The sequence below is a fragment of the Populus nigra genome, chromosome 9 (assembly GCF_951802175.1).
Source record: "Populus nigra chromosome 9, ddPopNigr1.1, whole genome shotgun sequence".
Taxonomy (NCBI): Eukaryota; Viridiplantae; Streptophyta; class Magnoliopsida; order Malpighiales; family Salicaceae; genus Populus; species Populus nigra.
Window position 1 is genome coordinate 4567108 of NC_084860.1, and position 17419 is coordinate 4584526.

The following is a 17419-nucleotide window of genomic DNA, read 5'->3' on the forward strand; positions in this document are numbered from 1 at the left end:
CCGACGTCGATCCTCGTAAAAAACACTCGTAGCTTTTAATTGGTCAAAGTCGTTGGCGCCATAAAGACGGAAAGTCTGCAATTAAATCACGCCACGTGTGAATTTCTGGTATAGCCGCCTTTTTACGATGTGTTCCCATTTATCAAAGTCAGAACAAATGGTTAAACTACATTTTGGTCCTGCAAATGCATAAACATTCCCTTCCAACCTCATAGTGTAACAATTTCATTTATTACCCCTGAAAGTTATTAAAAGTTCAATTTTTCCTTTACTACTAAGTTAATAACAAAAACATGAACCTTTTCAATTTTATTTATTTTCCCATATTCATGGCAACATAATACAGAGACTCCTAAGAACGGAACGTAAAGAAACTAAAGGGGTGAAATTAAAATTATAGGAGTAGAAATAGAATGCTCATGAATCTACAGGAATCAAAATCAAGCTTACCCGTCAAAAACTCAAAAACAACAACCTGGAATATTACCTTCAGTTCCGAACTTTGAAAAACACGATATTAAAATGCTAGAGTAAAAGAAAGAGCAAACCATAAAGACCAATTCAGTGAGAAGTCCCCTCCATTTAGCAGCAGAACTCCTCTCTAACTCCTCCATCACTGCTAAAACCCACCAAGTTTAATTTTCTCACGTAAAAAAGCTGTCTGAGTGGATTAGTTATATATATGTTTTGATGGCAAATAATCGGCTTGATGCTCAGTCAGCAGCGGAGAAGGCGGTGTCTGTGATTGGATTTGGTTATGATTTGACCAAAGATATTCGATTGTCATACTGCAAGCCAGGTCTTTTTGGGTCTAGATTGATCAAGCTGGACCTCACTCGGAATCAAGAGCTTGTGGTTCCTGGTGGGGTTGTTGTTCAAAACGTGCCTAATGGTATTAAGTGTGATAAAGGAGAGAGGACTAGGTTTCTCTCTGATGTTCTCTCTTTCAATCAGGTTAGTGATTTAATGCGATGTTCAAGATAACTTTTTTTTTTTGGAGAGATATGGCGGGTGTTTTTTCAATCATGGAACAGTTGCTTCTTCTTCTTGCTGTTTTTTTGGTAGTTTTATTGTACTTGGAAGGTGCTGAGTTTGAAGTCAATGGTATTATAATTAGGTTAATGATTAAATTTGGATTAATAATAGGCAACCCATTATTACAACTTTCTGTAAAGGGCTCCGTCATCCTAAAATCCGGATTCATTTCTCGTCGCAAATATTCAAGTGTAGCATACCATATCTCAATGGATTGGCTTATTTTTTCTATCGCGTGTACATTTCCACAATGATGGTCTGTGATTATGAATTTGATCAAAACAATGACCGAAACAATCTTCATAGTGATTCTTGTACTTGTCTAATCTTGTTTATTGTTAATTTCCTTGCAGATGTCGGAGAAATTCAATCAAGAACTGTGTTTATCAGGTAAAATCCCCTCGGGACTGTTCAATACCATGTTTAACTTCAGGGGTAGTTGGCAGAAGGATGCGGCTTCTGCAAAAAGTCTTGCTTTTGATGGTTGGTTCATAACACTATATAACATTGAGTTGGAAAGATCCCATATAACGTTGTCTGAAAAGGTGAAGCAAGAAGTGCCTACTACATGGGATCCTGTTGCCCTTGCTGAGTACGTTCTCTTAATCTCAAAGCTGATCAACTTGTGTAAAATTATTGGTCTACGTACGTAATTAGGAAAACCAGAAGAAAACAAGTTAGATGCATGTTTAATTATTTCCAAATGGTTAAAGTGTTCTTGCGCACTTGTGTTGGAGTGGGAGTTAGATAGTTCAACCTGAAAAAAGGTGACAAAAACTGATGGTGGCTTAGATTTTTTTTTTTTCAATATTATGAATAACACAAGATTTCAGGGAAGTAAATGGTTCGTATTAAAAAAACAACTCATAGAGCTGTACTAGATTTGAATTTCAGTGTGTTTGGCAGTGTGGTTGCGGTTATTTTTTAAATAGTTTTTCATGTCAAAATACATGCCAATAATATTTTTTTTATTTTTTAAAAATCATTTTTAACATCAGCACATCAAAATAATTTGAAAACACTAAAAACATATTAATTTGAAGTTAATAAAAAAATAAAAAAATTTCAAATTTTATCAAAAACACTTTTGAAACGCAGAAACAAACAGGCTCTTTAACCCGCATGTCCAAAAAACAATTTAAAGAAGAAGCTAGTCTGTCATAGGATTGGATTCTATTGATGGTTTTATGAAATTAATATGCATTTTCGTACATGGTTTTTTTTTCCCTGCTGAGAACCCATTAATTTTAGCTCCAAAAAATAGCTTATTTTGATTTTTAATAATAGATGATGAGCTTAGATGATTCAAACACTAGACACTTGAGGATATCCTGTGGAAGAAATTATTGAAGAGGAAAGTTTTTATGTCTAGGAAAATTCTGAGGTGGAAGCAATTTGCTTCAATTTGCATGTTCATGTATTTTCTTTCCTTCGTGGTTTCTGTAAGCTAATGTTCTAGTGGAAGTTAAGTTATTGAGAGCTTTTCCATTGAGATTGAATGAGTGCAGATCTTGAATAACATGATCTTCCAGGTTTATTGAGAAATATGGCACTCATATTGTTGTCGGGGTAAAGATGGGAGGTAAAGATGTGATACACATGAAGCAGCAACAAAAATCAAATCTTGAGCCCCCTGAAGTGCTGAAATTGTTAAAGGAATATGCTGATAAGCTGTTCTTCGGAGATGTTGACCCTGCTGAATTATCAGGAAAACCAAAGGTAATTAAATCTCACAAATAAGATACTCATCATTGTCATGGTCTTTCTCCAAAAACTTATTGGAGAGGATATACGTATGATGAGTGGTGCATCACACAATTCACAAGGGTGAGAAATGAAATCACAATTCACTGGGTAATTATCATGGGGTTCGTAAGATATATAGGAAGAAATCATAGTGATTACGTTTGTTCAATATGGTATTCCTGTTTAATGTTTCAGGATGAACACGTTATGCCTTGGGATTTCAATGGAGTATTTGCCCATTCGATGAGGCTGCCTGTCATTACTTCCATAAAGAATGAGGTGGGCTTCGTTGGTATATGTTGTAACAGATGTTTCAGGCAACCTGCCCCAAATAAGTCGAGATTTTTATCTGATGGATTTATTTCGTGTGCAGGATATAACGAGCATTTGTATCCGAAGGGGAGGTGTGGATGTTGGCCAAAGCCATAACCAGTGGCTCTCAACTATATCACAGTCGCCAAATGTTATTTCAATGTCCCTTGTGCCTATAACTTCTCTTTTGAATGGTATTCGAGGCAACGGATTCGTAAGCCATGCGGTGAATCTCTACCTTCGATGTGTGTACCTATCTCTCCTCAAAATTTTGGTCTCTCCATAAGTGCTTTGATTATGCTGCAATATTGCATTCAATAAGTATACAGGAGTTAAAAGACACAAACAAATGAAGTGCTCGAAAAGATTCGATGCCAACCCTTGCATGTTTGCTAGCTAGACACTTTTGAGCCTGAATCCTTGACATTTAGCCTTGTTGCATTGTTTTTCTGGGTTGGCCTTTTCACTCTGTTTGGTTACCATTTCCTGATCAGTCTCTGCATAGATTCAACTAGATGTTAGAGTATATGCAACTGGTTTGTTAGCTTTTGCAGATGTTGTGGAGAATAATAACGCATACATTGAGTAGATTCAATGCTTGGTGACTATGGTCATTTGGGCGTAGCCGGATCATATATATCATGATAAATTATTTCACCTGAATCTCGTTCATCTATATTTGAGAAATCTCCGTTAGTGTTTCTTGGCATCTTTGCTGATCTTTGATCAATCATGCAGACAAACCTCCAATAGAGGAACTTCACCAGTTTTTAGAGTTTCAGTTGCCTCGGCAATGGGCTCCAGTATATGGTGATCTGCCTCTTACTCTTAAGCGCAGAAAACAAGCAACCCCATCTCTTAGGTTCACCTTCATGGGCCCTAAGCTTTATGTCAACACCACAAAGGTAATGCCTTGAACCGCAGCATGTTAGAATTACTCAAAGCATTCATTCCAAGATCTTAAAACGATATGTGATTGCTGGTGATAGTGTACCTGGACCCTAAAGGCGTAACTTAATGAGCTCATGTGCACTTCTTAAAACATCTCTTAAAAAATGAAAAGATAAAAGGAAATAAGGAAAGATAATCATAATTTGGATATGTTCACGGTCTGCAGGATGTTAAATCATCAGAGTCAGTGATTATGGTTTTCCAGAATTTAAAAGATAATCATCATTCTAGTTTTAAAGATTCTAAATCCAAGCGTTCAGGTTGATTCTGGAAATCGGCCAGTGACAGGAATCCGCTTACATTTGGAGGGTAAGAGAAGTGACCATTTGGCTATCCATCTCCAGCATCTTTCCTCTCTTCCCAATATGCTCCAACTCTCAGATGATCGGCTCGAATCAACTCATGAACCTGAAGACCGAGACTATTTTGAACCAGTTCTATGGAGCATATTCTCACATGTCTGCACTGCCCCAGTGGAGTACAATGGTGCCCGCATTGATGACACCGCTTCCATTGTAACAATGGCCTGGTTCGAGGTAAAGGTTGTTGGGATGAAGAAAGTTCTGTTCTTGAGGCTTGGTTTCTCAATGGTGGCATCTGCAAGACTCCGCAGTTCAGAATGGGATGGACCTTCAGCCTTGTCAAGAAGATCGGGGGTCTTCTCGATGTTGATTAGCACTAGGTTCAGTGCAGGGTTAAATCCACCCGAGAAGCCAGTGAAAGTAAACCTGAATTCTGCGGTTTTTCCTGGAGGCCCCCCTTTACCATCAAGAGCACCGAAAATGTCAAACTTTGTTGACACAAAGGAAATGGTGAGAGGTCCAGAGGACCTGCCTGGATCTTGGGTGGTCACTGGAGCTAAGCTCTGTGTGGACGGTGGTAGAATCTCAATCAAAGTCAAGTATTCACTGTTAGCCACAATATCAGAGGAGGCAATGATGTTGTTGTAAGAACTTGCAAAGAATGCATTCGTTCCTACTGTTGTAACTTGCAAATGATAACCATGTAATTTTCTCAACTAATATTTTTTTAAAAAATCAGATTCTTTACGTCATTTGGTCCCAAGCTAGAATAGCAAATGAATTACTAACTTTTTCTTGTTCTACCTGGCTATTGGCAGTTGTGTCTGAGTACGGGGACTTTTGCTTTGTGTGTTAGTTTTCAACAAGTAGTATCAGAGAGCTTGGAAGAAAAAAGAATGCACAAGTACTGCAGCAAAACATGTCTTCCTTGATGAAGACGCAACAGGTAGTCCTTCGAGCAAAACACACACGCAACAACAACAAGACTTTCAACGCATATGCAATAGCAACCTCCATTGACGAGTGAGACTTCTTCCAACATAACACAACGAAAAAACATTGCAACCACAGTTCAAAACACAGCGGAAATTCTAGTAGTAGCAGTCACAGTAACAATAGAGCACCTTCTACGCAAAAGAAGAAGCACATCAAAATCTCCTTTCAACGCAACAAATCATCAACCAAAACGCAACAATAAGAGCAATCGAAACACACAAATTATCTCTTCACAGCGGCAACAACAATTTCAATGCAACAAATCAAATCATTGATAAATTCAATATTCAGTATTGATATTTTATATATTCACTATATTCAAATATTTAATATGTTACAATGCTTCCTCTTTATATAGCAGCAGAGGTAGTTTATTTACATAATATTACTAATTAATCTATCCCTTAACCTTACGGAAAAATTCCTATTATTACGATATCATTCTAACAGATTTAATACAACAGTGATGAAGAAATATATGTACAGAATATAGTAGGCTTGAATATTTTGAATTTTCAACACTCCCTCTCAAGTTGGTGCATCGATATCACATATGCTCACCTTGATGAGACAGAGATTAAAGCTTTGGCTAGACACTGCCTTGGTTAACACATCGACAAGTTATTCTTGAGACCGAACATGAAGCACTTTGATAATTTTTTCTTCTAACTTTTCTTTGATAAAATGTCTATCCACCTCAACGTGTTTAGTTCTATCATGTTGGACGAGGTTATGGGCGATATCACATGCCGCCTTGCTATCACAATATAATTTCATAGCATTTGTTTGCTCAACAAGTAATTCCTGCATCAGATTCCCGATCCATAATAACTCACAAATTGCTTTGGCCATCCCTCTATATTCGATTTCGGCCGATGATCTAGCCACCACATCTTGTTTCTTACTTCGCCAAGTGATCAAATTCCCCCCCACGAATGTAAAATATCCGGATGTAGATCATCGATCCTCTATTGACCCAGCCTAATCAGCATCGGTGTACCCTTCAATATTTAAGTTTTCTCCCTTCTTAAACAAAATTCATTTTCCTGGAGATGATTTTAGGTACCTCAAGACACAAGTAACAACCTTCATGGGTTCTTTGCTTGGGGAGTGCATGAACTGACTGATCATACTTAAAACATAAGCCAAGTCAGGTCTGGTATGTGTAAGATACATAAATCTCCCCACCAGTCTCTGATATCTCTCTTTATTAGTATGGATTTGTTGTGGATATATACTTAGTTTCATATTTTCTTTTATAGGAGTACTGATTGGGCTACATGTTATCATGCATGTTTCTTTCAATAAATCCAAGGCATACTTTCATTCAGACAAAAATATTCCTTCTTTCGATCTTGATACTTCAATGCCAAGGAAGTATTTTAAATGGCTAAGAGACTTCATTTTGAATTCCTGAGCAAGATGATTTTGTAATGCTTCCTTTTCCTCAGGGTCATTTCTAGTAACTGTCATATCATCGACATATACAATGAGAGATGTGATTGCCTTTTTATTACCTTTTAAGAAAATGGTATGATCTGAGTTACTTTGTTTGTATCCAATAGATTTCATAAATTTGGTGAACCTTCCAAACCATGCTCTAGGAGATTGCTTTAACCCATATAGGGATTTCCTTAGCATGCATACCTGTGTGCTTCCTTGGGTTTGCAACATACATTCAGGAGGTAATTCCATATATACTTCTTCTTGGAGATCCCCATGCAGGAACGTATTTTTTACATTAAATTGGTATAAGGGCCAGTTAAGGTTCATAGCTAGAGATATTAGGATCTGTATAGTATTGATCTTAGCCACCGGTGCAATAGTCTCTATATAATTAATCCCGTAAGTTTGAGTGTATCCTTTGGCAACCAGTCTTGCTTTAAATCTTTCAGTGGTACCATCCATTTTATGTTTAATGGTAAACACCCACCTGCATCCAACTGGTATCTTTCCTATGGGTAAGTCAACCACTTCCCATGTTGAATTCTTTTAAAAAGACCTCATTTCTTCATTCATAGCTTCTTTCCATTTAGGATCTTTCAAAGCTTCCTGCACATTATTAGGAATAGATATAGCAGATAATTGTTTCATAAAAGTTTTATTTCCTTTGACAGTCTATGATAGGATATGAAATTATTTATAGGGTAATGTGATTTAGAAGTGAAGAGTGCTTCATAGTCAATTTTGGGTTTTCCTCGTGTAGTTCTATGGGGTAGAATTTTAAGTTGAGTTTCAGAACTTACCTGAGGTTCGGACAGAGATTCAAACTCAGAAATCACTTAATCCGTTGGCACATTATGAATGGAGGAAGCTAATGACTGAGGTTCTGATTGCCTTACTTCTATCTGGTCTTTAGTATATGGTTGCGGTTCCAGTTGTATCATCTCTTTTGAAGCATGTGACTGAGGTTCGATGTAATACTTTTCACTTATAACATCCAAGTGATACAAGTTGTCTTTGGAAGCCTGCGAGTTACCTTGGTTGTCCTCTTTACCGATCATTTCAAGAGTGGAGTAATACATTTTATCTTCATGAAATACGATATCAAGAGTGACATATAGTTTATGGGTTGGAGGATGATAACAATGGTAACCTTTTTTATGTTGAGCATAACCAACAAAGACACATTTGAGTGCCTGAGGTTCCAACTTGTTTCTTAATGGCTTGTAGAGATGAACTAATGTTGTACATCCAAAGACTTTTGGTGGTAGATTCAACACAGTAGGTGATTTTATGGCTTCGTGAAGAACACTTAATGGAGTCTGAAACTTTAAGGTACTTGAGGGTAGTCTGTTGATGAGGTATGATGCTGCAGTAATGGCTTCCCCTAGTATCTAGTTGGCATATGAGCTTCAAACAAGGAAGCCCGAACAACTTCAAGAAGCTGGCGGTTCTTGCGCTCTACCACCCCATTTTGCTAAGGGGTGTAAGGGCAGGTAGTTTGATGAGTAATCCCATGCTCAACTAGATATTGTTTCAATTATTGGCTAATAAATTCTCCACCATTATCACTACATAGAACCTGTATAGTAGAGTGATATTGTGTGGCTATCATTTTATGAAACTATTTGAATAATGAGCCAACTTCGCTCTTGGATTACATTAAGCAAATCCAAGTCACACGGGTGTGGTCATCAATAAAGGATATAAACCACCGTTTATCACTGAGAGATATGTTATTTGCTAGACCCCAAACATCTGAATGGATGACCATAAAAGGTGCTAGACTTTTATTCATACTTATTTGAAATGGGACACGATGGCTTTTAGCCAATTCACAAACCTCACATTTAAAGTCTGAGTTAGACAGTTTAATAAAGAGTTTTGGCAACAACTTCTTTAAGTATCCAAATGATGAGTGTCCTAGATGTTTATGCCACAACCAAACCTCAGAGTCTGCAGATTTATTTGCTAAGAATACTTGAGCCAACTAATATGAGCTTGCTGATGTTAATTCTAGATAATAGAGCTTCCTCCGCCTAGTACCATAGCCAATTGTCTTCTGAGTTTGAATGTCCTTAAAAACACAAAGGTTAGGCCAAAAAATCACAATACATTGCAGGGTACGGGTTATTTGAGCCACAGATAGTAGCTTGTAATTACAAGTTGGGATAACTAATACAAAATCCAAGCTTAATTGTTCAGTGAAGGTGACAGAACCTTCCCCAATAACATGCGAAGGTGTACCATTTGCTGTGGATATAATATGTTGTTCAGAAGGTTTTAAGGATTAAAGACATAGATTGTCAAAGGTCATATGGTCAGTAGCTCCAGAATCAATGATCCATTAATTACTATTCCTAGTAGAGGAAGTGTGAAGAACCTTACAAGATGTTGTGATTAATGTTGAATCGTCCTTAGGTGTGATGGTGGAGGTAAGTTCTGCTACTGTGCCAGATGTTGTGATCAAGGTTGAGTTGTCCTGAGGTGTACATGTGGAGGTGTGTTCTGTAACAGCTGCTAAGGCATGAGTGTTTGATTTTCGATTCTGTTTTCGTGGTGCTTTGGCAGGATACCACCATTCTGGATATCTAATTAGTTCATAGCATTTTAGCATATCCAATTAGTTCATAGCATTTTAGCTTTGTGTGAACAGTCTCACCACAATGAGTGTGATTTGGCCTTTCCAATCTCGTAGCTATTATTCTGAGGTCCTGATGTTCGAATGATAGGTCCTGTACTGGTTGATCGGTATGTTCTAGGCTTGGCTCGTCGTGCCATCATAGCAGATGATTCACCATAATCAATTTCATTATTCAGAGTGATTCTTCTAACAACATCACAACGTACGTATGCATATGCTTCTTCAAAAACCAATATTGGATCTTTTCTAAGAATCTCTCCTTGTATTTGTTCAAATTCAGCATCCAATCCATTCAAGAAAATATGTACCCGTAATCTTTCAACAGATTTTCTATAGGTAATGACATCATCAGGATCTTTCATTACAATTCTATCACGATGATCAAGTTCTTTGAAGATTTTCATAAGATCACCATATTATATTGACAACGGGTGCCCTATTTATTTCAAGGGGAAGGATTTCTGATTTAATGAGAAAAGTTGCCTTTCATCTACTCCATCATAAAATGCTTTGGATAAAGCATTCCAAATTTCACGTGCAGTGCGTAGTCGGATGCATCTCTTTATTATGTCTAGTGACATAAAAGTTAGCAGCCATCCCTTCACCTTTTGATTTTCGACATATCATTTTGTATAAGATGCATTTATATCTTGGGGGGTTGTGTTTTGCCCATAATATATTCAAGTTTCTTTCTTCCTACAATTTGCATTTCCATAATCTGCGACAATACATCGTAGTTAACTTCAGTAAGAACAACACTGGTTGTGAATCTAGTGTTTTCAGTTTGAACATGAATAATTGGGGTGGCTTTTGTTTTGTTATTTATCATGATGCAAGATTTTAAGAATGTGAGCAAGACTATAAGACAAAAAACGGTATGAAACAGAGAGAGACTATAGAATCAGTATCAAGAATATGGTTTTTCAAGAAGGATGGTTTGGGGATCAAGAACAAGACAGATGATCAAGAAGAAGGTTTTGGAAGTGGATGAAGAATACAAAGATTTTGAGAGACAAATGACGAAGATAAAGAAGGTGGATTCTGTTTATTGATGAGAAAGAAGGGATTCAGTAGTGTTTTAAGGGATACCAAGCTCTGATACCATGATAAATTCAATATTCAGTATTGATCTTTTATTCATTATATTCGATTATTTAAACTGTTACAATGCTTCCTCTTTATATAGCAACAGAGGTAGTTTATTTACATAATATTACTAACTAATCTATCCCTTGACCTTACAAAAAAATTCCTATTATTACGCTATCATTCTAACTGACTTAATACAACAGTGATAAAGAAATATATATATATATATATATATATATATATATATATACAGAATATAGTAGGTTTGAATATCTTGAATCTTCAATATTAATGTCTTCCAAAATTTATGTTCAACTAGTTATTCCTTGTTTTTTATGGTTATCATAATAACTGGAGCATATTAATGAAAAATTACTTAAGGTTTGAGGAGTATTGGTTAGTTATTTCTAAAGAAATAATTGAACCGGAATAACAATAAAGAAAATGTAAAAATAAGAGATAAAAGATTTCAAGTCAAAGAATTATCTTTTCCAATCAATTGACCAATCAATTTTAAAAACCATTCTTTGCAATGATACCTCCAAAGATATTTGAGATTTCATAAATATAAAGTATTAAGGAACAATTAGAGCAAAAAAACAACTTAATCAATCTTGAAAACCATTCTTTGCAAGGATACCTCTAAAGATATTTGAGATTTCATAAATATAAAGTACCAAGGAACAATTAGAGCAAAAACCAACAACTTCAAGCACTCCAAACATAATTCATATTCTTAGGATGAATATAAGAGAGCCGATTATATATTATTTTTTATGAATGATGGCAATCATTAATAAGATACAAATCTATGACGATAAAACAGAGGTTATCACCATCATTGAGAAAATACTTTGATTGTTGACACCAAAATTCAATTTTATTATTTTTTTAATAAAATAATGTAAAAATATTAATGAACTCTCCATTGATTAATTATAAATTTATTTATTAATTCATGAGGAAAAGATGAATCAACAAGGAAAGGAGGAGTAAACTTTATGAGTTTCATCTAATAATTGCTTTTCTACCTTATATAGAGGTGGTCAAGGAAGAGAACGAAGTATAAAAAACAAAAATGATAGAATTTTACATCAAAGACTTAGAGATAACCAATCTTTCAATTCATAAAAAAAAAAAAGAATATAACAACAATCATTCAACTTCTTACAAGCCAAAATCAATGGACAAAATAAAAGTTACGTGTTTTAGGTGTCACAAGTATGGATATTACAAATAAGAATGTAAAAATAATTTCAATAGGAATGGTGGTAGAAAATCTAATTTTATAGAAAAATAAAAATAAAATGTCTTTATTGATGGATAATCATATGAACAAAAAAAAAATCACCAAAATTTATGTTATTTAGACATTGACTATAACAATCACATGAGTGGATTAGTCAATCTTATCTGATTTAGATGAATCTCATTAAGATATTGTGAAATTTGGTTATGAGTCTATAGTTTTCATTATAAGAAAAGGAATAATAGTGATTCAAACCAAGAAGAATATTGTACATACTATCTCTGATGTTTTCTTTGTTCATGAATTGAAAAAAAATTCCTAGCACTGCTTAACTTAAAAAAATATAAAAAATTTATATAAAAAACAAAGTACATAGAATTGAAGATGATAAACTAGATTTAATTGCTAAAGTTAACATGACACCAAATCAATTATTTCCGCTATATCTTCATAATATTACCCATTCATATTTTTCTACAAAATTAAAGGAGAAGCATGGCTATGGAATTTTTGCTATGACTATCTTAATTTTGATGGATTAAAAATTCTACATCAAAAGAATATGGTGATTGATCTTCTTTAAATTACAACTCATTCTTAAGTTTATGAAGAATATGTTGTTAGCAAATAAAATTAAAATCAATTTCCATTAGAAAAACCATGGAGAGAAAAGAAGTCATTGGATCTTGTTTATTCAGATATTTATAGGGGCAGTAACTCCATTTCCTAATGGAAGTAAAATATATATAATCACCTTTATTGATGATTATAGTTGGAAAATTTAAGTTTAGTTTTTAGAAGAAAAACATAAAGTTTTTGAAGTCTTTAAGAGATATAAAGTTCTTTCAAGCATAAAGCTGACAAACCAATAAAATTTGTTATGAACATATTATAATGGAGAGTATAACTCACATGAACTTGTAAATTTTTATGACCTATGGAATCAAGAGGCAACATATTGCAACTTATACGCCTCAACAAAATGATGTTTGTGAAAGAAAGAATTGTCCTAGTATGGATATGATACAAAGTCTTTTAACTAGGAATTGCCAATAAAAAAATTATTGATATAAAGTCGCAAATTGAAACATTTGTATTTTGAATAGAAGTCCCATATTTAATGTTAAAAGTATGATATTGAATGAAGTTTGGAGTGGACAAAGACCAATAATAGATCATCTTATAATTTTTAGATGCATTCCCTATGCTCATGTTCTAGATTAAGAGAGAAAAACTTTTAATTATAAAAGAGAAAAATGCATTTTTCTTGGTATTAATGATTATTCAAAAGCTTATAACTTATATAATCCTAGCACCAAGAAAATTATTATTAGTCATGATGTTATTTTTTATGAAGTTGAATTCTGGATATAGAGCAATGGTGACTAACCTTCACATAAGAATTTAAAAAAGAGCCAAAGTTGTTAATGAACAACCTTGACATGAAATTTAAAATGAGTCCAAATTGTTAGGCGATGCAAGAGTTCTTTTTTTTTTGGAAAAATAGATATTTTTCTTAGTGAGCACAAAAAAATTTCCATATTATTATGTATTTTTAGTTTTTTTATATATATAAACGGATGTAATAGCTTTTTGGTAAGTGAAACTTGGATGGATAAAAATTGAATATTTTGGTGTTTCCCGATAGCTATGGTGTTCTTAGTATTTGAGTGTTTCGACTTGTAAAAAATATCATTATCCTTCATTTCCTAGTCGTGTCAACTGTATTAGAACCTAATGATTCTTGGTGATCTCGATTAAAGGTCATAAAAGATGAGTATTAGAGCTCAGCAAGTTTTATGGTAACTAGCCTTGACATGAAATATAAAATGGATATAAATTATTAGGTGACTAGCCTTATCATGAAATAAGATAGTCTTGATTTTAGATTTTAGTTTGACTTATATGATAAAAATAAAAATAAAAACTTGGCCTAAGTTAAACTCTAGGTCCCTAGATCACCCGATCAACCTGTTGGGTTGGATTTAATAATTATGATTGGGATAATAATGCATAAGATTCATAAAAAACTAGCAGGTTGGCATTGACAATCATTAAACAGGTAAAGCATGCTAACAATGTTGACAATTGCAAACTTAAATGGGCAAACAAGACAAAATTACTTTTGTAGCAATTATGAAAAATCATTTTAAACATTTTATGGCTATTGGTTGTTCCTAATTTTTATAGGTCAGTAGTGGCTGATTGTATAATTTCATTCTTTGCATGTAGATTAGGTCTTATGTCATGAACTTAGTTTGGCTATATTTTCTTACCTTAGGGGTTTTATAGTGTTTGACATACTTTAATCATGAATCTGGCTAGAGTGTTGTTAGTATTAAATGGTATAAATGTTTTTTTTATGAGCTTTTTACTAAATATATATCTACATTATTTAAAAGAATTATGACAAATTCTTTTATGCATTTTTAGTATCCACATTTTGTTTATGGTGTAACAAACATTTTCTTTTAAATACTATGGAGATATTTTAAATAAAATTATTTTAATTTTAAAAAAATAAATTTAAATTACATTTTTATTAGTAATTTAGTTCAAATAACAGCACAACACAAATACTATAAAAAGAGCCAACCATGCTAAAAAGTTTATTAAGGACAAAATGCTTGAAGGTTTATTGAATATAATAGTTTGAGCTACTCCTATAAGAAGTTTAACATGGTGCTTAAGTTTATTAAAATAGAGTAGTAACATGGATTATTGTTTGAGGTTTTATTTTCATTTTTTGTTTGTGTAGAAAAGACCAAACTTAGAGCTTTTAAAGAAAATAGGATTGCGTGAACTAATTGAATTCCATTCTCATATGTGTTTTATTATTATTATTGGATGATATTCCGTTTATAAAAGATTTAAAAATTTTAAATTCTATAAACTTAATTTAAAGGCATTAGTTAGTATTCATCCATCATATATACAAGTTCCATTCATGATTAATTATATTTCCTTAGAGATTCCATAGTTTGATTTGACACCATTAGATATGATATTAGATTTTAAAAAAGTTATAATTATAATTTTCAGATAAGTTAAGTTTTGGATTACTAGATCATTATTTAATTTGTCAGATTGATGGGTTGATATAATGGATCAACAATTTTAACAAATTGATAAGATAAATATAAATTATTAAAGCATGGAATAAATGAAATTTGGCAAAAAAGGAATTATGTACATAAATAGGTAAGAGAGAGCATATATTTCAACTTGAGTTTGAAAACTAGATATCTTACAATGCTAACTTTTTCTACAATACCCCTATAATATTCTCTAGCTAGTTTCTACTCCCATTATGTTTGTTCTTATTTATGTTAGTTTTAAAACCACTACCACAAGCTAATTATTTAAGATTTATTTTTTTTTTTTGTTAACAACCATCATGAGTAAATCCAACCATATCCTTGGCAATATCATAGACCACTTTAGATGTCTTTTGCTAAAATTTTAAAAAAATTGCAAAATTTAAATCACTATCAATGTCTAGAAATGCCAGTGAGTACCCAAGTAGACCATGAATCAAAAGCAAAGGAAACAAAAGTCATGAATAAAAAACAATAAAAACTTTAGCAACTAGGTCAATACAAAAAGTCCTTGCAAGAGAATGATTTTCAGCACCTACAAGTCAGCAACATGAGGTAGTTTCCAAGAATAAAATGAAGAGGATAAAAATGGAAGTGTCCTACAAGAAAAAGAAGATGAAAATTCCTAATTCAAAAGGTTTTATATATGGCATAAAGATCCTTGAAATCAGTAATTCAACCTCGCAAAACTAGACCTTGAAATCAACAAGAGGTTTTATATGAGTTGAGGAGTTGTAAGCCCCGACTTAAATTCTGAGTTCTAATTTGTTACAATTGTTATATTAGATTAGAGTTATTTTTATTAGTTATTTTTCTGCTAGTATAATCATTTTTGGGCTAGGATATTATCGCACTCAACATAAATGAGACATTCAAAATTAAAGAGAAAATAGAAAATAAAGTTGTCACCTAGTTCTTTAAAGAATCCTAAAATATGCACTGGTTTCAAAGATCTTAGCAGGGGGTTAATTATGCTTAAAAGAAGATAAAAATCATCTTTACCGCATACTTTTCCAGGAAATGTTACCTTAATTATGTGTTTCTTCTAAATTCATTTTATGCATGCTATTTACCGTCCAAATTATTTTTTAAGTTTATTCGTAAGTCATTTACTATTGTGGATGTTTATCTAATTAGCATCAGATCCTAAATCAAGAATCTCGCAATTCGATGATTTTTTTAGTTTATTTTATTTATTTATATTTCTTGACTTTTTTATATTTGTTTAAAAGTTGCAAAGAATATTATATTTAACCCATGTTAGTCCCTACTCTAAGAGACATAAAACCATCATGTTAGGCTAACGTCAGTTCCTAAAACTAGAAGACATGTCGACTTAACCGTTGAAATCTAAGTTTAAATATGACATTATATTAACTTGATCGAAACTCGTTTACTCACTTTTAAACTTGTTTGGAGGTTGAAAACGTTGATTGATCTCTAAAAACTAAGATACAAGTTGACCTAACTATTAAAATATATTGTTTTGTCAAAACATAACACTACACTAACTTGACGAAAACTCGTCGACATTATTTTTTTATTTTTTAAATAAATATTTACACAAACATACATATGTAAAAAGATAAAAGCACAATTTTACAAATTGAAAATAATATTAATATGAAGCAAATAAAAATAAAATACCAAAAATACATAGGTGGATAGTAACCTACTTTAAAAGGTGAAATTTTACATGCAAATGCATAAAAAAAAATGAGAGCGCAAGTTTATAAAAAGCTAAAGTGAATTTGAAGTCAACAAGAATAAAATAAAAACAATATAAAATAGTAATGTAACATGTTCATTGTTTTGTATTTTAGTAACATTTTCACCCTATTAGAAAAAGAAAGAAAAAAGAAGGAAATAGGATTTGTCTTCTCTTAAGGCTGGGTCGAGCTACGATGGTGGTTATTGGTGGTAGAGACGGCATCAATGCTAGTAGTTAAGTGGTTTTTTGGGTGGTTTATCAGGTTTATTCGGTTTCTCTCTCCCTCTTTGATTTTTCTTCTTTCTATTTTCTTCTTTCTCCTCTCCTAACTCCTGGCTCAGACCATCTTCATTTTCAGCTTCAAAATCCTCTTTGATTATTATTATTATTATTATTTTGGGTCTTTTAGTTTCAGGTCTTTTTCCCTCTTCCTCTTCTCGTTTCAGCACCTGTAAGTTAGCAACTATAGATGCTTTCCAAGAATAAACTGGAGAGGATGAAAGAGGAATTATCTTACAACGAAAATGAGAAGAAAAGTCTTGATTTAAAAGGCTTTGTATGTGACATAATAGCCTTGAAATTAACAGCTCAACCTGACAGAACTAGGTCTCTGAGTCAAGGAGTTCTAAGTTCTGAAATGAGTTTTTAATTCTAATTTGTTACAACCATCGCATTAGATTAGGATTATTTTTATTAGTTATTTTCCAGCTTTTTTTAGCTGGGATATAAGGCTATATAAATAGTCAACATGTATTAAACATTATGACATGCAATCTAGCAATAAAAAATAAAATATCAAACTTTTTTTGAATCTATATAACCCATCTTTCTAATTTCCATCAA

The 17419-nt window shown here is 33.1% G+C and overlaps 1 protein-coding gene across 2 annotated transcripts; it reads left to right on the forward strand.

Moving 5' to 3' along the window:
• The first annotated feature begins 508 nt into the window (after positions 1–508).
• Positions 509–5665, forward strand: LOC133703292 (MACPF domain-containing protein NSL1-like). Of its 2 annotated transcripts, XR_009843864.1 has the most exons (8): positions 509–954; positions 1389–1627; positions 2568–2754; positions 2977–3060; positions 3155–3338; positions 3832–3998; positions 4305–5049; positions 5165–5665. XR_009843864.1 is itself a non-coding variant. In XM_062127755.1 (7 exons), the coding sequence occupies exons 1-7, from the start codon at positions 691–693 to the stop codon at positions 4992–4994; spliced, it is 1815 nt and encodes a 604-aa protein (XP_061983739.1). In that variant the 5' UTR covers positions 509–690; the 3' UTR covers positions 4995–5098. The 2 variants fall into 2 exon arrangements, 1 of the variants encoding a protein (XP_061983739.1); XM_062127755.1 differs by lacking the exon at positions 5165–5665 and having other exon boundaries at positions 4305–5098.
• Positions 5666–17419: the final 11754 nt, after the last annotated feature.